The sequence below is a fragment of the Dasypus novemcinctus genome, chromosome 17 (assembly GCF_030445035.2).
Source record: "Dasypus novemcinctus isolate mDasNov1 chromosome 17, mDasNov1.1.hap2, whole genome shotgun sequence".
Classification (NCBI taxonomy): domain Eukaryota; kingdom Metazoa; phylum Chordata; class Mammalia; order Cingulata; family Dasypodidae; genus Dasypus; species Dasypus novemcinctus.
In genome coordinates, this window is record NC_080689.1 from 53108574 (window position 1) to 53134699 (window position 26126).

A 26126-nucleotide genomic window follows, 5' to 3' on the forward strand; every position below is an offset into this window, starting at 1 on the left:
AATAAACTAACATTCCTAAAGCATACAATTTAAGTTTTGTCACATATATGTATCTGAGATACCATCAATAATATTAAGATAATGAACTTATCTATCAAATGCCAAAGTTTCATTGTGCCACTTTCCCATCAAAAACCTATCTTGGTGCTACCACTGATCTACTTTCTGTTCATATAACTTTGCCTTTAGCAGAATTTTATACAAATAGAATCATACAGTATGTACTTATTTTCTCCTCCCTTCTTTAACTCAGCATGATTATTTTGAAATTCATTCATTTTGTAGTGTGTGTCAGTCCATTCCTCTTTATTGCTGAGTATTATCCCATTTATGGACATACCACAGTTTATCCATTTGCCTGCTGATAAACATCAGGGATTTTCCAGTTTGGAGTTATTACAAAAAAAGCTGTTATGAACATTCATGTACAAGTCTTTATATGGATATATGCTTTCATTTTGTTTGGGTAAAAACACTTTAAGGTTAATAACTGGATTATATGATAGGTGTATGTTTAACATTTTAAGAAATTGCTACACAGTATTTCCCAGAATGATTTTACATTTCTACTAACAGTGTGAGAGTTCCAAGAGTACCACATCCTCACTAACACTTGCTATGTTCAGTCTTTTTAATTTTATCCATTTGACTAGATGTGTAGTAGTATATCATTGTGGTTTAATTTGCATTTCCCCAATGTCTATATCTGCTTTTAATTAAAAAGAAAAACACTTATCAGGGTTTTCTGGTTGGTCAATCAACTAAGTTTCTTCTCTCACATATAATTATGCTTTGTAAAGAAAAGGCAAAACAACTGTAGAATGGACAGAATGATACCTGAGCTTGGTTTTTCTCTCTTCATGAAACCTATTCACAAATTTATTAGCTTGGCTCTGAAGTGCTCCAAGTAATGACATGCTTTTTCTTCCACAGATCTGTTCAGTGTCTAAAATGAATGTTTCCATTAACCTAGAAAGTGTTATGAATTCCGTAGAATTGAGCTTCTCAAGAAAACCATCCTAAAATTTAAGGATAATAAAAAAATCACTTCAGAATTCATATAATACCAAGTATGGATGAGCTATAAAACCAATTTAGCTTAAGTTTTAATAAGTCTAAAACCTAAATCATTAATATTTAAAATCATTTTTAATGAACTTTCCCAATACTTTAGCCCGAGAAAATGAAGTATATAAAAGTTTAAGATGTCTATATTTGATTCTGAACCCTTTAAAATAGTCACTCAAATGAACTCAGTTCATACTATAAAATTTTCACAATATTGGAGTTTGATTTAATAAATAAATAAATATATATAATAGCATATTCATGTTCCAAATTAATTACTAAGGCATTATATTTCAAAATAAGTGCTTTAAATGATTTTTTTAAATGAATACTTTAATAACTTTTTCCCATTTTATTTTTTTTTAATTTTATATCTCCACAGTTCCTAATACACCACACCAATAATACCATTAATTTTATTAAGTGTTAACAATATAATATGCATTATAGGGAACAAAGAACATAAAAATAAAATTCCAGTTCTTCAAAATAAGTATACTATATATAAAATATAAAATACCTAAAGCTTCATCAAAGTAACTCACCTTTGCTCTTGACATGAGAAATCTGACAGCTCGGTCATGGCATATATCTGAGGCACTATACAATAACTCCTGGATACTATTTGCCAGTTTTCCTAACTCTAGGTCAGTTAATTTCATGTCCTCACTGACCCTGAAAATTATAAAATGTGATTTAGCAAGAGAAAGTTACACATGTAAACACATTGTTCTCCATAGATGACATACCAATAAAAAGACAAGAAAGCTATAAAATTCACATTTGAGGGAAAATTCTGGGATGTTATCAAATACTTTATGGTTTTAGTTATAAAATACACAAACATTTTCAGATTATACAAATATATTACCCTAAACTTACATAAAAATAATCTTCTCTGCTATATTCTTTTAAACACTTAGTTCAGATTCTTATTGTACATTCTATTAAAAAAAGCAGCAAAACAATTGTAGTTTAGGTAGAGAACGGTAATAGCAGCAGGGGAGGACTTGTGCAAAGGCACCCAGGATAACACAGTGAAAGGGACAAGAAGGAATACCATTTCATGACAAACAGGCCCTTCTTTTATTCATAATTATTTCTTAATATTCAGTTCAACTGAACTAATATTTACCAAACATTGACTATGTTTAAGTCTAGGCATTGGAGGGGATACAGTAGGTCACTGCCCTCATGGAACTTACAACTGAACAGGAAGTGCACTTTTTCCAATTTTGAGGTGGAAATGTAAGACTTCCTTTATCCGATTTTCTCCTGGAGTATATCTAAAGATCTCTGACTCCATGCCAATGGTTCAGCTTAGTGTTACTATAAGCCAGATTAAGGGCCTTAATGTTATTATTTCTCCCTTTTGATTGAATTAAAATAATATTCAAAGATATCACACTCAGTTAAGGCATTAGAGAAAGTTCTTATCAGCTATCCTTCAAAAATTTAACAACTTTTTTTAAAGTAAACTTTATTTCAACCTAAAAAAAATAAAATAGACAAAAGGCAGCTTAACAAATTATAGAAGCATTATTTTTTTTTTAAAATTCTGTGTAGGCACATTTATTTTATTTAATCTGAAAAACAAACTCAATTGTTTCTCCAGTGTTCAGGAAGATAAATAAGATCAGATTAGTTAAATGACATGACCAAGGTTTCCATGTTAATGAAGAAAACGAAGAAGAAAAAAAAACACTTGATCATATTCATAGCTCATAAAACTAAATCCCATATTCTTTTTTTTTTTTTTACCTTTAGCATTGATACAGCATCTTTTTTTTCTTCTTTCTTTTTTTTAAAGACTTTTTATCTCTCCCCATCCCCACACCCGTTGATTTGTACGTGCTATCTGTTCATCTTCTTTTCTTTAGGAAGCACCGTGAACAGAACCCAGGACCTCTGATGTGGGAGGAAGACACCCAATCGCTTAAGTCACCTCCATTCCCTGCTTTTTTGTGTTTCTTATTATGTTTTTCCTCTGTGTCTCTTGTTGCATCATCTTGGCATGGCAGCTCACTGTCCTGCTTGCTTGTCCACTTTAGGAGGCACAGGGAACCTCTGCTCCCTGCTTTGTTGTGTCTTTCATACATGTTTCTCTTCTTGGGTCTCTTGTTGCATCATCTTGTTGTGTCAGTCTGCCATGCCTGCCTGTTGTGCCAGCTCACTGTCTACTTTAGGAGGCATAGGGAACTGAACCATGGACCTCCAATGTGGTAGGCAGGAGCCTAATCACTTGAGCCACAATCGCTTCCTGATATAACATCTTCTTTGCCTTTGTTATCAACTATTACAATATTTTCCCATGAATCACTACATTTTTAACACCTTATAACAGAGAAAGATTCTTGTATTTATATTAACTACAATCCTCATCTACCACCAAAATCACTGTTATACAGGCCCTAGATTATCCCGTCTTTCAATTAACATTAACCTCCCTAGACCACCCTTTTCAGCCAGAATTGCATTTAAAAATCAGCAGTGTTAGTTATATGCATTATAACGTGCTACCATCAACTCTATCCATTTCCACATTATTTACAATCAACTTTATTAAACATTCTACATACATTCATCATCAGCTCCCCCTTCACATCCCACATTCTATCTCCCACTAAGCAGTACTCTATAGTTTTACTAGGTAAGTTTACTCATCATATTTAGTCATCACTGAGCCCATACAACTTCATCCTTTTGTGTCTGGCTTATTTCACTCAATATAATATTCTCAAGGTTCATCCATATTGTTATGTGTTTACCTAGTTCATTTCTTCTTACAGCTCAATAGTATTCCATCACATGTATACACCACATTTTGTTTATCCAGTCATCAGCTGTTGTTTCCAAATTTTAGAAATAAAGCCACTATGAACACTGGTATGCAAATATCTGTTCACATCCCTACTTTCAGTTTTTCTGAATATATTCCTAGTAGCAGGGATTGCCACATCATACAGTTCTATATTTAGGTTCCTGAGGAACCACCAAGCTGTCTTCCACAGAAGCTGCACCATTTTACATTCCCACCTACAGTGAAGAAGTGTTCCTATTTCTCCACATCCTCTCCAGCACTGGTAGTTTTCTGTTTTGTTTTCTTCTTAAATAATGGCATTTTATAAGGCATGAAATGATAACTCATAGCTTTGATCTGCATTTCCTTAATAGCTAGTGAAGTTGACCATCTTTTCGTATGCTTTTTGGCCATTTGTATTCCCTCTTTGGAAAAATGTCTATTTAAGTCTTTTGCCCATTTTTAAATTGGATTGCTTTTTTATTGTTGTGTGATCTCCTTATATAACATTGAAATCAAACCCTTGTTGGAGATGTGCTTTCTGAAAGTTTTCACCCATTGATTAGGCTGCCTTTTCACCTTCTTAGCAGTCATTTGAAGCACAGAAGTGTTTAATTTTGAGGAGGTCCCATTCATCTATTTTTTTTCATTGCACGTGCTTTTCATGTAAAGTCCAAGAAACCATCATCTATCACAAGAACTTGAAGATGTTTTCTTACATTTTCTTCTGGTTTTATGGTTCGAGCTTTTATATTTAGATCTTTGATCCATTTTAAGTTAATTTGTGTATAAACTGTAAGATAGGGATCCTCTTTCTTTATTTTAGATATGGATATCCAGTTTTCCCACCACCATTTGTTGAAAAGACTGTTCTGACCTAGCTGGGTGGTTTTGAGAGCCTTGTCAAAAATCACTTAATCATAGACGTGAGGGTCTATTTTTGAACTTTCAATACAATTCCAAAGGTCAATCTATCTTTTTATGCCAGTACTATGCTGTTTTTACCACTGTAGTAAGTAAAATACTTTAAAGTTGGGAAGTAAGAGTTTTCCAAATTCATTCTTTTTAAAGACACTGTTGGCTATTCAGGAGACATTACCCTTCCAGATAAATTTGATAACTGGCTTTTCTAATTCAACAAAGAAGGCTGTTGGAATTTTTATAGGGATTGCATTAAATCTGTATATCAGCTGGGGTGGAACTGACACCTTAATGACATTTAGTCTTCTAATCCATGAACAAAGAATGTCCTTCCATTGATTTAGGTCCTCTTTGGTTTCTTTTAGCAGTGTTTTGTAGCTTTCTGAAAAAAGGTCCTTTATGTCCTTGGTAAAGTTTATTCTCCTAAGTATTATTTTAATTGCTATTGCAAAAGGATTTTTTTTCTGATTTCTTCCTCCGTTTACTTACTAGTAGTGTATGGAAACACTATGGATCTTTGCATATAATCTTGTATCCCACCACTTCACTGAAATTGTGTATTATAGTAGCTTTGTTGTGGATTTTTCAGGATTTTCTAGATATAGGATCATATCATAAGCAAATAGCAAAAAAGTTATATCTTCCTTCCCTATTTGGGTACACTTTTTATTTCTTTTTCTTGCCTAATTGCTCTAGCTAGAACAGTTAGCAAAATATTGAGTAACAGTGAAAATAGTGGGCATCCCTGTCTTGTTCTTGATCTCAGTAGGAAAAGCTTTCAGTCTTTTACTGCTGAGTACAATGTTAGCTGTGGGTTATTCAATATACACACTTTATCATAAAGAAAAGTTTCCATCTATAGCCTTTCAAAATATTTTTATCAAGAAAGTATTGAATTTTGTCAAATGCCTTTTCTGTATCAATTGTGATGTTCATGTGACTTTTCTTCTTCAAATTATTAATGTGGTATATTACATTGATTGATTTATTACTGTTGAGCCATCCTTGCATATCTAGTATAAAACCCACTTGACCTGGTGTATAATTCTTTTAATGAGTTTTTGGATTCAGTTAGCAAGTATTTTGTTGAGGATTTTTGCAACTATATTCACTAGACAAATTGCTCTGTAATTTTCATTTGTAAACATACCTTTATTTGGCTTTGGTATTAGGGTGATGTTGGCTTCATACAATAAGCTTGGTAGCATTCCCTTCTGTTCAATTTTCTGAATTTGAGCAAGACCTGATGTTAGATACTCTTCAAATGACTGGCAGAATTCACCTGTGAAACCACCTGGTGCTGAACTTTTCATTTTAGGGAGGTTTTTGATTACTATTTCAATTTCTTTACTAGTAATTGGTTGGGTGGAGGTCTTCTATTTTTTCTAGGGTTGGTGTAGGTTGTGTGTTTCTAGGAATCTGTTCATTTCAAAAACGTCTAGTTTGTTGGTATATAGTAGTAGTTCATAGTATCCTCTTATGATCTCTTTTATTTTTGCTGAGTCAGCGGTAATGTCCCCCTTCCCATTTCTGATTTATTTGCATCTTCTCCCTACTTTGTTAGTTTAGCTAAGGATTTGTCGATTTTGTTGACCTTCTCAAAGAACCAACTTTTGGAAGTTGCATTCTTTCTACTGTTTTTATTAATTCTCCATTTCATTTATTTCTGCTCTAATCTTTTTTATGTCTTTCCTTCTGCTTACTTTAGGATTGGTTTGCTGTTCTTTTTCAAATTCCTCCAGGTATTCAGTTAGGTCTTTGATTTTGGCTCTTTCTTCTTATTTAATGTATGCATTGAGAGCTATAAATTTCCCTCTCAGCATTGCCTTCACTGTATCCCATAAGGTTGGAAATGTTATATTCATGTTTTCATTTGTCTTGAGATATTTATTGATATCTCTAGCTATTTCTTCTTTGACCCACTGATTAGTTAAGAGTGCAGTTTAATCTCCATATATTTGTGAATTTTCCCCTTTTCCGCATGTTTTTGAGGGTCAGTTTCATCCCACTATGATAAGAAAAAGTGCTTTGTGTAATTTCAATCATTTTAAACTTACTAAGATCTGACTATGAGGTCTCCTGTAGAAAGATCCACAAGTACTTGAGAAGAATGTACAGCCTGCCGTTTGGGGATGGTAAAGCTCTTTAAATGTCAGGTCTAGTTTATTTATGATATTATTCAAGCTCTCTGTTTCCTTATTTATCCTCTGTCCAGATATTCTACCTGATGCTGAGAATGGTGTGTTAAAGTCTCCAAATATTATTATAGAGTTGTCTCTTTCTCCCTTCAGTTTTGCCAATGTGTGCCTCATGTATTTTACGGCCCCTAGGTTAGGTGCATAAATATCTATTATAGTTATTTCTTCTTGGTGTATTGTCCCTTTTATTAATATATAGTGATCTTCATCACCTATAACAATTTACATTTAAAATCTATTTTGTCCAATATTAATATCACTACTCCAGATCTTTTTTGGTTACTATTTACATGGAATATATTTTCCCAACCTTACACTTTCAACCTAATTGTGTCCTTACCTCTGAGGTGAGTCTCTTGTAGACAGCACAGAGATAGCTCATATATATTTTTATCCATTCTTTCAGTCTATGTCTTTTGATTGGGGAGTTCAATCCATTAACATTCAATGATATTACTGTAAAGGCATTACTTACTTCATCCATTTTTGACCTTGGCTTTCTATGGTCATATCTTATTATTGTCTTTTAACCCCTTTAATTATCCTTACTTACAATCTTTATTTCTATACTCCCTCCAAGCCTCTCGCCCTTGTCTCTTCCTTTCTGGCTGTAGCACACCCTATGGTGTCTCTTGTAAAGCAAGTCTCTTGTGACAAACTCTCTGTTTTTATTAGTCTGTGAAGACTTTAAACTCACCTTAATTTCTGAAGGACAGTTTTGGCAGATCAAGAATTCTTGGCTGCTAGTTTTTCTCTTTCAGTACCTTAAATACCACTGCCTTCTTACCTCCATTGTTTTTGATGAGAAATCAGCACTTATAACTTTTTTTTTTTCAGGAGGTACCAGGGATTGAAACCAGGTCCTCACATATGGGAAGCAGATGCTTAACCACTGAGCCACATCCACTCCCCAATAAAAGTTGATTTTTTTTTTTTCATTTGTTTTGTTTTTGTTCTTAGGAGATACCAGGTTCAAACCCGGGAGCTCGTACATAGGAAGCAGGTGTTCAACTACTTGAGCTACATCTCCTCCCAAGACCAGTTTTTCAGAATGTACTTAATCTTATTGAGGTTCCCTTTTAAGTAATACATTGCTTTTCCCTGGCTGCTCTCAGAATTCTCTATCTCTGGCATTTGACATTCTGAATAGCAGATGTCTCAGAGAAGGTACATTCAGATTTATTCTGGGGTATGTTGTCATTCATGAAAATTGAGATTAATATTCATGTTGTTCTTAAGGACTGAGAAATTTTCGTTCATTATTTCCTCAAATATTCTGCTCCTTCTGGGACACCTATAACATGTATATTTGTGTGTTCCATGCTATCATTCAATTCTCTGAGACCCTGTTCAGTTTTTTTCTGTTATTTTCTCTTTCTGTTCTTCTGTCTTTTCAAGTTCAAATGCTCTGCCTTCCAATTCATTTATTCTGTCCTCAACCAGTTCAAATCTGCTATTATAAGCCTCTAATGTATTTTTTTTTCTTTAGGAGTTACCAGGAAATGAACCTAGGACCTCCCACACGGGACAGAAGCACCCAATTGCTTGAGTCACCTCTGCTCCCTGCTTCTTGAGTCTCTCATTGTGTTTCCTCCTTGTGTCTCTTCATTGCATCATTCTGTTCCATCATTTTGTTACGTCAGATTGCCATGCCAGCCCATCATGTCAGCCCACTGTCTTGCTTTAGGAGGCACTGGAAACTGAACCTGGAACCTCCCATGTGGTAGGCAGGCACCCAACTGCTTAAGCCACATCTGCTTCTCTTTAATGTATTTATTTCATCCATTTCATTTCCATAAGTTCTGTTACTTTTCTTTGCAGGCTTTCAAATCATTCTTTATGCTCAATAGCCTTTATCTTTTTAGTCGTATTTTCCACCAACCGCTTGAATTGATTTAGGAGATTTGTGTGAACATCATTGATTAGTTATCTTAAATCCTGTGTCTCATCTGGATTCTTAGTTTGTTCCTTTGGCTGGGCCATGTCTTCCTGTTTCTTAGTATGGCTTGTAATTTTTTGTTGATATCTAGGCACCTGATTGTGTTGGCTATTTTACTGTTGATTAATTTCTCTCTCTTGCCTAGTGGTTTAATTTCATAGCCTGTCTTTGATTTTTGGTTCAATTTTTCTTAAAACTTTAAGATTGCCCTCTTTAAGTTATCAAAACAGGGGCAGGGAACCACTAATGGGGCGCAGACCAGATCTACCGTGCCTGGGAAAGAGATGGAAACCTTGTCTTCCTTCACCTTCCTGGCTGGCCAGCAGAGGGCACTCTTTGGCAAAACTTTCCCTGGAGATGAACCTTTCAGTTTCCACTGACTGGATCTTCAAAACCAGTGATTCAAGATCCAGCTATGCAGTTTAAACTTGCTGAAGAGAAATAACATGTATCGTTCGGCCGCACCCTTCCTCTTCCCAGGGAGGAATATGTTCTTTCCCCTCTCCCTTGGCTTCTCAGCTGCAGGTTTTACCGAGGACGTTCGCCTTGTGGGTAGAGGATAGGCAGCATTCCTAGCCCAGCTAGCAACTCAGTTTTCCTTTTGGCCTCTTCTCTCCATCCCCAATCCCTCCTGGATGTTGTATGCAGCACTCTCCTGATCTTTAGGTCCCCAAGGTCACCCCCTCAGACAACTTCTATACTTTCTCCCCTATTTTGTAAGAGAGTTGCACCATGCCTAAGCTAATCCAATGCCATCTTCCCAGAATAAATTTACTATTACTTTAAAATAATAGGGGCCTTAATATTTTTAAAGTACTCCCAGAAACATTAACTTGTTTGATTCTCACACCCTGGGGTAGATAGATAAGTACCTACTTTACAGATGAGGACACTGAGTTTTAGACAGTTTAAATTACCCACCCAAGATCACAAATTTAAGAAGGTGCAACTAGTACTCTGAACTAGTCTAATTCTATCTCTACTCTGCTAAACTTCCTCTGCTCCAACATTTTCCTTCTGTACAAACAATCCAATGCTGTTTCAATTCTAGCTCCTACAAAAATGTGTGCTTAAGTTTCAAAATTCAAACTTATTATTAAAGGAAAGTTTTATTTTCTGAAGAATTTCTAAAATTTGCTCCCAAAAGCAGAATGATCAAGGATTTAGAACTTTCGGCAATATGTTCCATTTGGTTTAAAAGAATCACAAATGGAATGGCAGACTATTAGCTATCTTCCAACATCTGTTCTCTCTTCTGCCACAATAATAGTTTTATTTGGAAAATGGTTAATGAACTAAAGACTATTTCTCAAGCTCCCTTATAGCTAATTATAGTTATGTGACAACATTCTGCCCACTGGGATATTGCTTGATGTAATGAGTACAAATTCTGGACTGTGCTCTTAAATAGAAAAGAAGAACAAAATATAAACAAATCTAGTGTAGGGAAGAGAGAACTAACAATGCAGTGAAGAATTACAGAGATAAGATCCAAAAGAAGAATAAAATCCAGAGACATGAGCCTGCCACACAGGCAACTTATTAAATTTCCAAGGCTTTGATTGGTGCTCTGAAGGGCAACAACATAGAAGGATGAACAGTTAAGTACATCAATCCTCTCAGGACTGAAGCCTATCTTCAAAAAACCTCAATCTCTGAATGGATTGAAGTGATCCTGTAGTGCCACTGCTCTGTAGTGCCATATTCATATGTGTGGGTCTGTGTCTGAACTCTATTTTGAAATCATTAATAAGGTAACTCAAAATCTCAACTATAAATTTGGCAGTAGCCACCATACTCACATAATATCTATACCTCCTGGAATAACAGATGATGATGTCTGCTCTTTGCTTGATGAAGAATCAGTAGTACATTCTGGTTCAGATACCGAATCACTGCTGCAGGGCTCACTACTTGGAGATGCATTTCTTTGAGAGGTAGTGTCAACTGCTATAGTTGTTAATTCACACTCTCTGAATGCATCACTTATAAACATGCCTTCATGGATTAAATAAGCAACTTCTGTGTCCAATGAATTGTCTTTTGCAGCATTCTTCTGTTGTGATATCTCTTCCAATTCTTTAGTCCTTTGGTTTTTGTCCAGAACTGAGAGAACAACTTTATGAATAGTATTTAATGTTGCCTAGAAGAAACAGAATATATTTTTTAAGTATTTAAAATATTTTACACACAAAGTTCCTCAAAGTGAATTCTGTGGTATAATTTTGAGCATCTTGTGATCAAAATAAGTCAAAATCATGTGTATCAGAATTTCTACCAATATTTTATTGTACAGTAAATGCAACTGCTCAGAAAAAATAAGTTAATTAAAGCTTAGGAACAGACCTTCAATTAAATGAATTTTAATTGATTTTCTAAATGGAACTCTCCCTAAAATATTGCACATTTCTCTAACCTTTTTTTTAAACTTTATTTCAACTTAAAAAAATAAAACAACAGACAAAAGCTAGCTTAACAAATTATGGAAGCATTCCTGTCCAGGTACACTTACCTTATTTAATCCTAAAAACAAATTCAATTGTTTTTCCAGTGTTTTGAAAGATGAATAAATGAGTACAGATTAATTAAGTGACATAACTAAGATCTCCTTGTTAATGAAGGGAGGAAAAAAAAAGGCTGATCATATTCACATCTCATAAAACTAAATCTCATATTCTGCTTTTGACCCTATGTATTTTTTTGACTCTTAGCACTGATATAGTACCTTCTTTGCCTTTGCTACAAAACTATTATAATACTGTTATTAACTACAGTCGATAAGTTAGTTGTATTTTTCCCACGTATCACCAGATTCTTAACACCTTGTAACAGAGGAACATTCTTGTATTTGTATTATTAACTACAATCCTCATCTACCACTGAAAGTACTATATTATATAGTCCCTAGATTATCCTCTAGCTGTCTTTCCATTACCATTAATCTCCCTAGACTAGCCCTTTCAGCCACAATCACATTTACAAATCGACAGTGTTATACCCATTGTATCGTGCTACCATCAACTCTATCCATTTCCACATATTTACAATTGACCTTACTAAGCATTCTACATACATTGAACATCAGCTCCCCCTTCTGAACCCACATTCTTCTCCTACTAACCTATACTCCATAGTTTAACTCCATAAGTTTACTTATCTCTAACCTCTTAAATATGTTACGTTAAATATGACTTAACTTGCCTACCAGAGACCCACATTTGCTGATGTGCCTTTTTAAAGAAATTATCATGCCTGCACATTCACTACCGTCCAGATACTTTGGTTCTCTTTTTGTTCTTCTAACATTCCAAGATTGTTTCTACTTCAGTGTCTTTGTAGTTTCTTCTGCCCAGAATCACCTTCTTGATCTCTGAATACATGATTCCTTCTCATCACGCAGGTTCTAGCATAAATGTCACTGCTGCAAAGAGGCCTTTCCTGACTGTCCCCCTACCACCCCACAAATCTATTCCATTACCCAGTTTTTAAAATAATGTTTATCACTAACTAAAAATAGTTTTTCTGTTTATTCTAGGTCTCCTTCTACTAGAATAGGGGTTCGTAACCAGGGGTCCATGGACCCCCTCATGGGTCCATGGACAGATTTCAGGGGGTCTATGAGCTTGAACTGAAAAATATCAACTATTATCTTTATCTTCCCTGACCTCTAACTGAAATCTAGCATTTCCTTCATTTACACGAATGTATGCAATAAATAAATGACAGTAGTATTCATTTCACCTAACTGGCAAAGGGCTCTGTGGAACAAAAAAGGTTAAGAACCCCCTACACTAGAATGTTAGCTTCACGAGAGAGACTGGACTCCTAATGCCTAGAACAGTGCCTGGCATACAGGAGGTGCTCAATAAATACTGAAAGCTAAATGAAAGAAGATAAAATTATGTAAATTATGTAGAAATAAGGTTTTTTTTACCTACTTTACCATTCATAGTTGCATTCTTATAAGTTGCTGTCCCTTCCTCAAAGCCCTTGATTTCTCTTTTAGGGCCTACAGGGCTCTAGAGAAGCAGATTCTTCTAACTTCAGGTCTTCAAATACAGAGGAAGGATCTAAACTAGTCCAATCAGCACATGGAACCACCATGGCCTAAACTTAATCTAAAGGAAGTACATAGAAAATAAATCGAGAGAACTGTAGATAATCAAAGCCACAGATTGATATCAGATATCTCTCCATCAAGCACCTAAATGCTGACCTACCTCTGGATATTGTTCAGTTATAAGTGCTAATAAATCCTCTTAATTGTTTAAGACGATCTGAACCCATATAGTATACAGCAGAAATTCTGTGCCTTCAAGAGCTACAATTTCAAAGTGCCTATGCATAGTGCATTTTTTTCTTTCATCATTATTAACTTCTCTATTGTCACAGCTTGCTCCTTTCCACCACTGCTGCTTTTAATCCCTACAGGTCCCTTAATCTTTGATGTGCCTGCTTCTCCCATTTTTACTTTGCCTTTGTTCTTCCTTATCTCTTCTGTCTCACAGGTTTTCTTTCTTTCTTTTTTTTTCCCTTATAAAAAGATCATGATGGTGGGCATGATTTTTCTATCTCCAATATCTATTCTGTACCTCCCCTATGGTATAGGAGCCATGCAATTTGGGTGGATCTGAGCGTATCTCTGGCTTCATGAGTGGCTTCATGATAACAGCCTGATCAGCGTACTTACAACTTTGTTGTCTCTGTAATTAGTCCAGAGATGAGAAGACAATCCAGACATAAGCCAATCAGTATATGGCATTTTCCTGACTACAGTGACTGGGCATGTTGACCTAAATTGGTTCAATCCAATTGAAGCTGAGGACTTGTATTTGATCCCTAGAGAAGAAAAACTCTCTTGTTCTAGCTGTTGTGGTGTACAGATGTGGCAGATCTGGGACTATTGTAACCATTTTGTTATCATGAGGTTAGTCAGTCTAAAGATGACACACGCAACACAAAGAAAAAGACAGAACTGAATTAATAAGAGTGAAACTGAGCTGGACAGCCAAGCTCAAACCATGCCTGAGGCCCATCCTATTCTTAGAATAGTTTTAGTTGCCTGTACCAACACATATCTTTTATAGTTTAAACTAGTTTGAATATTTTATCACTTTTAACTGACAACATCTTGGCTGACACAATAATAACTTTTCCATATAAAGTAGATCAGGTGTTCTCTTAGGCATTCTCCTTTGCTGTTTCACCATGGATAGTTTGAAAAGTTTTCTAATTAATATTTCCAAGTCTAGAACCATTCTTGCTTAAAGAAGCCTAAAGACTGATCTCAAAAAAACAAGATTTTACAGTATTTAATAAGTCCAACAGTAAATGCATGGTTTATTTTCTGAACTTATGTATTACAGCAATCTATAGTCAAATTCAAGTTTCTAAAAAAGACAGGAGTGGATGTGGCTCGGGCAGTTGGGTGCCTGACTCCCACATGGGACGACCTGGTTTCAGTTTCCAGTGCCTCCTAAAAAAGAGAGGCAAACAAAGAGCAGACAACAAGGGGACAGCAAGCATAAACAAACATACAAAAAATGAGCAGGGAGTGGGTATGGTTCAAGCAGTTGGGCGCCCATCTCCCACATGGGAGGTCCCGGGTTCAGTTCCTGGTGCCTCCTAAGAAGAAATGAGCAAGAACAATAAGCAGACAATGAGCAAAAATAGTGAGCAAACAGATGTGGGGAGCCATGGGGGGCAGGGAAGGAACAAACAACAGGACAAAAACAGAACAAAAAACAGGACTGGTAAACCAAATATAATTTCTCAATCTCAAGAATAGAGTGACTGAAGTACTCTGATCTCATAATGATAAGTCTCTAAAATGACCAACAAGGATTATTTGTCCATATAACAAAATGAAAATTTAAGAACCAAAATTGCTTGAAAAGAATGTAAACTGCATTTAAGGATGATGTTATTTCTTAGCTATACAAATAAGTCTAATCTATGGGTTACAGACAACAAAAAATTTTAATAAGAATTCAAAATGCAATTAACAGCAATACAGATCTTTAAGTCAGCAATAATCACTCAAATATGAAATTTTCATTCCCCAATCTTTTTATTTTTTCACCATTTAAACAGAATATATTACTGAAATGCTGTGGCTGAAATTTTAAGCTTTATTTTAAAAATACAATTTACTTTAATATTAAAGTGACATAAGGACTATCCTTTGTTTTTTGAGAAGTAAATACAAGAATGTTGGGCAGTAAATTAATAACCCTAATAGGGTAAACAAGAGTTTCAAATGATTTATTCCTGTAACATGGTAAACACTATTAAAAAAACAAAACCTTTTTTTTCCTCATTATAAAAGTAGTATCTTTTTGTAGAAAACACAGGCTAAAGAGAGAATAAAAAATTAAAATTATATATAACATGCTACCTAAAGATAACTACCCAAGAGACCATTAGACTACCTCTTTGCTCTTCTAAATTTTTTTTAATATTTCTGAGATGACACTATGTAAGTAGGCTGATCTCTTTTCACTTAATGAGACATGTATGCAATTTCTTCTATCATTAAAAATTCTTGGCTGCATTATATTGTATGGTAAAGGGCAGGCTAGGCATAAGTTATTTTACCATTCCTCTACTGTTATACAACTGGGTTATTTCCAATTTTAGTTATTTAAAAAATTAAAAATGAAGAGTTTGCAATTAACACTACATTTTAGTGAAATCTATCCCTATAGAATTACAAACTTTTTTCAAAGAAAAAAGTACCACATTTAAGATTATATGTCACCTTCAAAGATGTTCTATAGAAGTAATAGTTTAAATGGCCCAAATGTGAAAACGATAAATTGCAATGAAGACATACTACTGTTCAAATACTGAACATATATATAGTAATTCAACTTGGTTTAACTGATTTAGAACCTGAAAATGGAGTAGCTACTAAAAACAATTACTGACAAAATGCTGATTCTACACTATTCAATGATGGGGTTCTATATACCCAAACATGCAATAAAAGTATGTGATGGAGGACAGCCAGTAACATGACAATGAAGTAAGGAGCTCCTAGAGTCAGCTCCTGCTACAGGGCAGTTAGTAAACACCCAAAGCTATCTGGAGTTAGCTGAAGGAGCTGTTTGGGGGCTCAGGGAGGCCAGAGGAGCATCCTGCAACATACTTGAAGGAGTGGAAGGAGACTGCCCATCTGCAGAGAAGACTCATAAGTAGAGCACTCCACACCACAGAGGTCAGTGCCCATCCTCCACTGGAGGCACAAGCCGCCTCGGGAGCTATTATGCAGCTGGAAATGAAAGCTCCACTTTCCAAAAGTGGGGGAGGAAGAGACGGTTGGGCACTAACTTCAGCTACTGATGAGTAAATTCAGTGGGCTAAAGTATAATCCTGAGAACAGTTAAAGTTTGAGCCTGTCCAAGTCAGAAAAAGGCTGGTGGCCACCATCTTAACTCTGCACCTGGCACAAGGGAAAGTGGGGTGGACTGAAAATCACATTGCTGATGGGGACTGGCTTCTTTCCATCCAGATCAGACTGCAGCTCTAGCCTAGACCCCAGTGCCACCTCCAGCAGAGGGGAAGTTGTGGGGATCTGTGCCATCCTCTCTGGGAAATTACTGGCCAAGACAAGGAGGCTGGTGATTATCCCACCAGGAGCTATTCTGTGGCTGGAATTGGAAGCTCCATTTCCCAAAAACAGGAGGATGAGATGGTTGGCTGCTGATTTTGGCTCCTGATTGGCAGACCCTGGGAACAGCTGGGGTGGTGAATCTGCCCAAGTTGGAAAGAGGCCGGTGGCCACCATTTTGGCTCCGCCCCCAGCCTGAGGGGAAGCTGGGCTGACTGAAAATCACAATGACAGTAGGAACCAGTTTCTTTCACCCAGATGGGCCTGTAGCCCTAGACTAGATTTCAACCCTGCCTCTGGCAGAAAGGAGGGTGGTGGGCCCTATACCAGCCTATCCAGGTAACTGCAAGTACATTTGGCTGGAACAGCCTGAAAATCAGAAGACTACCAGGGCAACTGCGGTCATCTTGGACCTGCACTGCATAGATTGCGGCCCACACCTGCAGTTCCATCCCCACCCCAGGCAGGGGAGAAAGGGGCGTGAAACTTCATCAGTCTCTCTGGGCAACTACAGTCTAGGCCTGCACGACTTGGATTATTCCACACAGCTGTGACTGTGTCCCTACCCCTGGCAAAGGAGAAAGCCGGGAGAAGCTTCATCCGTCTCCAGCGCAATGAGGGCAGCTTGAGTTTCCACAGATTATAGCACCAATTACAACCTTGGCTCCTACTGCACAACCAGCAAGGGAGAAAGGGCAGGAAGTCCTAAATTAAAGAGAAAAACTGCACCCAGAATAAATACTCTAGTAAGCCAGATGCAAAGATACCAACAAAAAATTACAATCCACACCAAGAAACAGGAAGCTATGGCCCAGTTAAAGGAATAAGATAAGCCTCCAGATGACATAAAGGAATTGAGACAACTAATCATAAATGTTCAAACAAATATTAATAAATTCAATGAGATGGCCAAAGAGATTAAGGATATTAAGAAGACACTGGATGAACACAAAGAAGAATTTGAAAGCATACACAGAAAAATAGATCTTACAGGAATGAAAGGTACAATAAATGAAATTAAAGAAATCATTGAAATCATAGAATAGCAGATTTGAGGAGGCAGAAGAAAGGATTGGGGAGCTTGAAGAAATGCCTTCTGAAAGTGAACATACAAAAGAACAGATGAAGGAAAGAATGGAAAAAATTGAACAAGGTCTCAGGGAACTAAATGACAGCAAAAGGAGTGCAAACATACATGTCCTGGGTGTCCCAGAAGGCATATCTGAAGAAATAATGGTAGAAAATTTCTCAAGCCTATTGAAGGATATAGATATCCAGGTCCAAGAAGGACAACATACTCCCATTCAAAAAAATTCAAATAGACCAACTCCAAACCACATACTAATCGTAATAGCAAATGCCAAAGACAAAGAGAGAATTCTGAGAACAGGAAGAAAAAAGCAATGCATTACATATAAGGGATACCCAATAGAATAAGATTAAGTGCTGATTTCTCACCAGATTTCATGGAGGCAAGAAGACAGTGGTCTGATATATTTAAGATATTATAAGAGAAAAACTTCCTTCCAAGAACCTTATATCCAGCAAGACTGTCTTTCATAAATGAGGGTGATAGAAGCAGCTGTGGCTCAATCAGTTGGGCTCCCATCTACCATATGGGAGGCCCTGGGTTCACGTCTTGGGGTCTCCTTGTGAAGGCAGGCTTACCTGCATGCTGCAGAGAGCTGCCAGTCCACAAGTGCTATGGAGAGCTGACTCAGCAAGGTGACACAACAAAAAGGGAGAAAAGCAAAAAACAAAAACAAAAACAAAACATAGAAGAATGTGCAGCAAATGGACACAGAAAAGCAGACAGAAAGCAAACAAAGCCACAAGGGGGAGGGGATAAAAAAAAATGAGGGTGAGATTAGAATATTCACAGATAAACAGAAACTGAGAGAATTTCTAAGCAAGAGACCAGATTTTCAGGAAATACTAAAGGGTATGCTAGAGTCTGAAAAGACAGGAGAGAGGGACCTGGAAGAGAGTCTAGAAATGAAGATTCTATCAATAAAAGTAACTAAAAGTATCAAAAAAGTAGTGAAAATAAAATATGACAAATAAAACTCAATCAAAATAGTCAGGAATAAACTTAGCCAATGATGTAGAGCACTTGTATTCAGAAAACTGCAACTCAATGTTAAAAGAAATCAAAAAAGGCCTAAATAATGGAAGAATATTCTGTGCTCATGGATTGGAAGACTAAATATCACTGGGATTTCAATTCTACTCAGGTTGATATACAGATTTGGTGCAGTACCGATGAAAATTTCACCAGCATGAAAAAAGGGGTTGGGGACATGATCATCAAATTTATTTGGAAGGGTGGGGGTTCTGAATGGCTGGGGCATCACAAAAGGAGAAGCAAACCCTCATCTCCACACTTTGGATCATGTTGCCTAGCTAGAGCGGTAGAAGCAGCGTGGTACTGGCACAGAGATGGACACAGGGACCAATGGAGCCAAATTTATGGTTCAGAAACAGACCCTCACATATATGGTCAGGTGATTTTTGACTAACCTGTCAAACCCACACAGCTCGGGCAGAACTGTCCATTCAACGAATGGTGCTGGAAGAACTGGATATCCACAGCTGAAAGAAGGAAAGAGAACCCCTATCTCACACCTTATCCAAAAATTAACTCAAAATGGCTCAAAAACCTAAAAATAAAACCAAGAACCATAGAACTTCTAGAAGAAATTGTAGGAAAATAGCTTCAAGACCTGGTGGTAGGTGGTGGATTCTTAAAGGACATAAGAGGAGGACTGAGATGGACTACTGATGTTTAATGTATGTACAGGTTTTAATTAGCTTAACTGTAAAAGTGTGAAAATGTATAGAGTGGATGGTAAAACATAGTGAGTGACAGCTGGTTTATAGATGGGGATGCGACTGAAAATGGTAGTCCAGGTGTGTAGGTGCCAGTTGACAGAATGCTGGAGAATAGTCTAAGAACTGAATAGCACAGTAAACCAAGAGGTAGATGAGAGTTGTGGTTATGGTACAGATGCAGGAGTGTCCTTTGTGAGCTGGAGCAGATGTACATCACTGCTGCAGGGTGTTGGGAATGTGGAGAAGCATGGGAAAAATACAGCTGGAACAACCTATGGATTGTGGTTAGCAGTAATAATATAATATTCTTGCATCTATGTGGAAGATGTACTGTGTTAATAATGAGGCAGAATGGAAGATGTGAGCAAAATGCACAATATGGACATAGTAACAATCAAATATTATCATCTTATCCGTGGCAAGTGTTCCAACACAGTGTGGGTGTTGATGGAAGGTGTTGTTTGGGAATTCTGCACATGTGCATGATTGTTTTATAAGTTTACAACTTTGGTCATAAAAAATATATTTAAAAAATAATAACAGGGTGGATTAGGGGAAAAACATCAGGTGTAAGATAGGGGCTATGATTAGCAGTAAGATTTTGACAATATTCTTTCACAGTTTGTTACAAACGTCTCACAACAATGCAAGCTGTTGGTGGAAGGTTGATGTATGGGACCCTGTGTGATGTTATGCATGTTTGCTTTGTAGGTTCACAACTTCTACTATACACTTAGTTGTTTATGTATGTTCATATATAAATGATATAAAGATAATAATAATAGCGTTGGTTGGGGGAAAATACTTTGGTTTGTAGTATTATTTTGACAATGCTCTTTAATTATTAGTTAAAAAGGTTTAAGGGAAATGAATGTAGTTCAACCAACTGGGCTCCTGTCTACCACAGAGGAGGTCCAGTATTCAATGCCCAGGGCCTCCTAGTGAGGGCTAGCTGGCCCACGCAGAGTGTGGGCCCATGCAGGAATGCGGCCCTGCACAGGAGTGCCGGCTGATGTGGAAAGCAGACGCAGCAAGATGACTCAACAAGAGACACAGAGGAGAGAAAATAAGATGTAGCAGAAGAGGGAAGCTGAGGTGGCGCAAGAGAGTAATTGCTTCTCTCCTAATCTGGGAAGGTCTCAGGATCGGTTCCCAAAGCTGCCCAATGAGAATACAAGTAGACACAGAAGAACACACAGCAAATGAACATAGAAGACACAGGAAATGGGGGGGTGGGGGGGTGGAAATAAATAAAATAAATCTTAAAAAAAAAGGTTTAAGAACAATGTAAGTTGTTGGTGGTAGGGTGAATTGTAGGATTCCTGTGTGATGTTATATATGTTTGCTTTGTAGGTTCACAAGTATTATTATACATTTATTGCTTATGTATGTTTATGTATGAGTGATATAATTCAATAAATTAATTTTTTTTAAAGTATGTCATAATATAGAAATAAAAGGAAAAGTGAAAACATGGCCTAGTTATTGAGCAATCAACAGATGTGTTATTAATCATTATCAGTGGGTGGGAATAACATATTTGATAGTAATATAAATTAGGGATAGTGAATCACATTCTATAAAACTTTTCCACCCTGATTAGAAAGCTTACTTAGCATTGCTAAGACATTGCTATGTCAATAAGGAAAAGTCACGTCATAGGCAAGTATCAAAGTACCCCAGACTATTTAACATAGTACTCAGGAGGTGCTGGGGATGTTATCTAGCCCATACAACACAATACTGACACTTGATAACTCAAAGAATATAAAATTTTATACATGGTCCCTTTTAACTGTCACATTCAATAATCTCTATTGACTGTCTTACCAATAGGTACTATAGTCTTCTGTGATATCTTTTCTTTGAAAAATGCTGAGTAGCATGTGTTCTTTTCCTTATACAGAATGACTTAAAATTAAGAGGTTTGACTAAAGAGACATACTACTTAAATGCTCTAATAATGACTGAGTGATGAATGCACAACTATGTTATTAAACCAAATACCACTGATTGTACATTTTGGAGGGACTGTGTGCTTTATTAGTAGATATCAATAAAATTGATTTTAAAATGCAAATGAAATAAAAATTCTGGAACAATTTGAATATGGTTTGTTAAAAAATATAATATCACATAAAGTGCTAGAAAAATTAAGTGGTTTGGGGTATATTTTTGAGTGTCTCACAGTATTTTACCTCTAGATACCTAGAGAAATTCAAGCATCATGAACCCACCACAAGAGAAAATATTATTCAATATTTAATGCAAAGTAAACATTATAATATTTCTTTTTAATATAAAACAAATAATCCAAAATTATAAACATTGTCAAAAGATTCTGAAGAGATCCCAATCTTATTTAAAACCAGGGCTTCTTTAAGAAAGTTGCAAAAATAAAGAAACTGTGTTTTATTCTAGTTTTATTTCCTATGCAATTCTGTTGTATATTTCTCATGTATAACTATAGATTTTAGGGATAATCTAGGCAAAATGATAATCACATATGCTTACCTTAACTCTCTGCAGAAAAATTGTAAATTTAGAGAAAATATCCTTTAACAGATCAAACCACTGGAGAAAATTCAACATTCTCATCTGATCTGCAAGCCTAGAAAAAAATATTCAAACAAAAATGATTGTCTCTGGGCCAATATAACACCTGTAAATTAAAGGAAACTATATTAAATACTTTCTAGTAATGAAAGAAAAATGTAATTTCATCTAATACCTAACTAAAATTGTAGAATCTTGAGAAAAGAGGTCAACTACCAAATACCTCTTGGTTTAAACATCTTTAAGACTAGTCTAGTCAAGTATACTGACATATGAACCTTATCATATAGTAATTACATGTGAAGGTATTGTGTAATCACTGAATGAGTGAATCATAGAGAAATAAGCCAATTTTGATTAAAAGTAGAGAAGATATATTCTGGAATGAAAATAGGTACATAATCTCTCCCCCAATACATTTAATAAGCTGCTTTTCTAACTACAAACTAAAAAGTCCTTTCCACATACAGGAGGTAATAGGCCATGGTGGTAAGGGCATGTGCTCTGGGACTACATTGCCACAGTTCAAGTTCTAGCTCTGCCACTTACTAACTGTGTGACCCTGGGCATATGACTTTCTCTGTCCATCCTGTAATTTTCTCATCTTAAAAATGGAGATAGTAATCAAACCTACTTTATTATTAACTGAGTTTATATAAAGTTTTAAGAATAATGCCTAGTGCATGAAAAAGTGCTATGAAAGTAGCAAATACTGTATTATTTTTTAGCTGACATCAATTAATAACTTGAAGATGAAAAAACTAATGCAAAATAGTATTCCAAAAGATACTTTACAGTACTAAAATGCCTTGCCATACTAAAATTTTTTAATGAATGCTTCTATAGCTAGGAACTTATTCTCAAAGATACTTCTGTTTTTCAGAGGAAGCTCTCTACTTGAAACTCCCCAGGGAAGAAGAAAATTAAAAATTACTGACTTTCCATGTCCCTGGGGCTTCTAAGAGAATCCTGATGACTTATTAGTAATGATTTCCCCATCATTATGGTTGCTTCAACTAATTCTGAAACTTAATTTTCACCAGGTCATAGTGTAGGAGATAAAATTTCATAATCTCCATTCTTTGGCATTGGCCAATGGAAGTGTCAGTCTTCCATATTGATATCCATTATCTTAAGTCAGTTAATAATGTTTAGATATCTATATGAATGAGAAGTTCATAATGTTAAAATATTTATCCCTACTCTTTTCAGAATAAACAGGAATTTCAACAGTGAAAACAAAAACAAAATACAAATTTGAAAATTCAAAGAGAAAGTAAGAGGGCTATATGAGCACTTCAAAATCATTCACAAAAAACTCTTCAAAGTGAATTAGAAGCTGCATTTAATTATATAGCTAGATAATTTAAACAACATTTACTATCCCCCTGTACTGAATTCTCTTCCATTTCCTCCTTCCATATCTATAAAACATTTCTATCATTCTCCACCCTGCTCTCTGCCCTAGAAAGCTGTCAGGCTGGCCTTGGTCACTGAGGAGTCTTTGCAAAGACTGGAAGGAGGAAAGGTACTTATTCCTCTGGCTCCTTCCCAAACGACCTGCCTCAGGATGACTGCATCCCTCCAATGAAGGTCATGGCTTTTCTCAACTACTACTTGTCTTTCTCTTTCCGGATTCTGTTAATTGCTCTCTTTACTTTTCCCTTAAAAGGCACTGCACTATCACTTGTGCCAACTGCCCATAACTTGGTAAATAATTCCCTAATTAAATCCTCAAATTATTCTAAAATGCATGTGTCATCTTTTCTCTGACTGCTAACCCCCAACCTACATAGATATACTTACTTTGCAACAACATCTGTGTCTATTTCTTCTATTTGTGAAACTTTATTAATCACACACTGAAAAATTTAAGAAAAAAAATTAATCTGATTGTCCTTAGAGTCCTAAAAACTCTGTTCCATTTTTACACAAAAAAAGGACTGCAATGACTACAATATAATCATTTTACCAGTCTTCTCTTATATAACTTATACATACCATATACTACAGCATTACTGTTACTCTATTGAATAATTACTCCAGAATTATGTTTGAGCCATAATTTAAAATGTCTCAATATTGAAAATTGTCCAAAATCATACACCACAAAAAATAAACTATAATACCTAGGAGTGAAGTAAAAGAAATTCATTTTGGAGGTTACATTTCCTTGCAATACACCCAACAGTTCAAAGCTGTTTTGCTGTTGTTATTTAATGTTTTAAACATTAGAAGTCTGGGAATTTAAGAATAGCAGTTTTTAAAAAGTTAAAGTATAATACACATAAAGCTGTACAAACAGTGCTTACAGCTCAGTAATTGTCTGCAAATGAAACACATCTTATAATCAGAACTCAGCTCAAGAAATTGATCCACAAGTCCCTCTCCTGCTCCCTACCTGGTTACTACTTCTTCCCAAAGAAAACTACTATTCTGACTTTTAACACCATAGATTAATTTTACCTGTGTTTGGAATCATAAGTACATACTCTTTTTTATCTAGTTTCTTTGATTTCACATTATGTCTGTAATATTCATCTATGTTGCATCATGTAAATTTATTTGCATTGCTATAAGGTATTCCATTGTAGAAATATACCAGAATTCTACTTATTCTTTCTAATACTGATGGAATTTGAGTTGTTTTTTTTTTTTTTTTAATTACAAATAGTGCTGCCACAAACATTCTTGTGCTATCTTTTGGTGAGCTTATGTGTGTAGTACTATTGGGTAAATACCTAGGAATAAAATTGTTGGGTCATAAAAATATGTGTATGATTAGCATTAGTAGACACTGGCAACAATTTTCCAAAGTGGTTGTAATGATTTAAAAACAGTGTTTTAATCAGTGTTTGAGAAAGACTAAAGAGGTAGTGGTTATATCTCTTTTTGCTTGTTTTAAATATGTAAATATTAAAAACACATGTTCAACCTGATGATGATGCTCAATTAAGCCTAGCAAATGTATTTAACATTATGTTATCTAAGTGAATGTGATTTATCTGAGCTAAAGAAATTGAAACAAAGATCAGGGAAGAATTAAAAAACACATGGCTTTTAGTTAAAAATTATGATTTCTCATAGATCAGAGTAAAAAAGAAATGAACATTTATCTATTGCTAGTGAGAGTATACAATGGTTAAGATCATTTTAGATAGCAATTCAGCTCTATGTATCAAACAATTTAAAAAAATACTTTTCTTTTCTGATCAATGATTCTACTTCTAGGAATCAGTTCTAAGAAAATAAATCTGAGTATGGAGGGGAAAAAAACCCTTTATATCTAAAATGTTTGTTGCACTATTATTTACAGTATCAAATTGAAGACAATCTAAATATTCAACATAGACGAAAGAAAGGTTAAGTAAATGTTTAGGTTTAACCAACATAGTGCGGATAGAATTTTATATAACCATTTAAAATTATATTTTGAAGGCTTATATAATAACAGGAGAAAATGCTTATGCTATGATTCCTATGTACAGTTCAAAGTCATATATATAGTATATCAGCAACAATGAAAATCATCAGTAACAATCTACATATACCAATATTCTTAAAGTAGTAATCTTTTGGCTTGTGGACTGCTTTTGCCCTTTCATTTTTCTGTATTTTCACTTTTTTAATAAATAAGCAAATATTACTATTATAGTACTACACATATAATTATTGGGATAATGTAAAAAATTTTCACAAAAGATTCTAGACCAAAATATAGCAAATAAAAACATACAGTTACCTGTTTGATGATATTCTTTGCAGTAATAATCATTTCTTCACCATAGATTTCTAAAAAATTGAGTTTTCTTTGTTTTAAAAGTCCAAATACAAGCGATACAAGCCTTTCCTATTAAAATATAAAAGTATGCAATTTCACATTTCAAATAAGAAATAATCTCATTTAGAGGTAGAAATATTCAGCATCAATGGTTTCTTGCTTGATCATCAGATCTCTATCCTTACTATTTTTCTAGAAGCCTGGGGGGGGAACCCCTCCCATAGGTATCTTGTCATCAGATTTTTGGAGTCCAAGCTCTAAAAACAGGTAAATCCTATTCTACCTCAGTGGATCAAATGAAGCTGGTTTGGGGGCATATTTTCAGGCCTAGTTTCAACAAATACAAAAGTATTCCTCTCAAATCCTGATGACCAATAAATACTCCATGAGTCCTGTAACTTTTAATTAGTGATCTAGAA

General features: G+C 35.4%; 1 protein-coding gene across 4 annotated transcripts in view; it reads right to left on the reverse strand.

Annotated features, from left to right (window-relative positions):
- Positions 1-26126, reverse strand: part of VPS54 (VPS54 subunit of GARP complex) — a 147600-nt gene that overhangs the window by 45339 nt on the left and 76135 nt on the right. For all 4 annotated transcript variants that reach the window (XR_188455.5, XM_004465095.5, XM_004465094.5 and 1 more), the window contains exons 9-14: positions 25669-25776; positions 23733-23788; positions 21885-21981; positions 10729-11069; positions 1614-1743; positions 838-1019 (exon numbers count right to left, since the gene is read on the reverse strand). Coding sequence is in view for 3 of the 4 variants with exons in the window: in XM_004465095.5 (XP_004465152.2) it covers positions 838-1019; positions 1614-1743; positions 10729-11069; positions 21885-21981; positions 23733-23788; positions 25669-25776 (914 nt within the window). In the remaining variant the exon portion in view is untranslated. The remainder of the gene's footprint in view (positions 1-837; positions 1020-1613; positions 1744-10728; positions 11070-21884; positions 21982-23732; positions 23789-25668; positions 25777-26126) is intronic.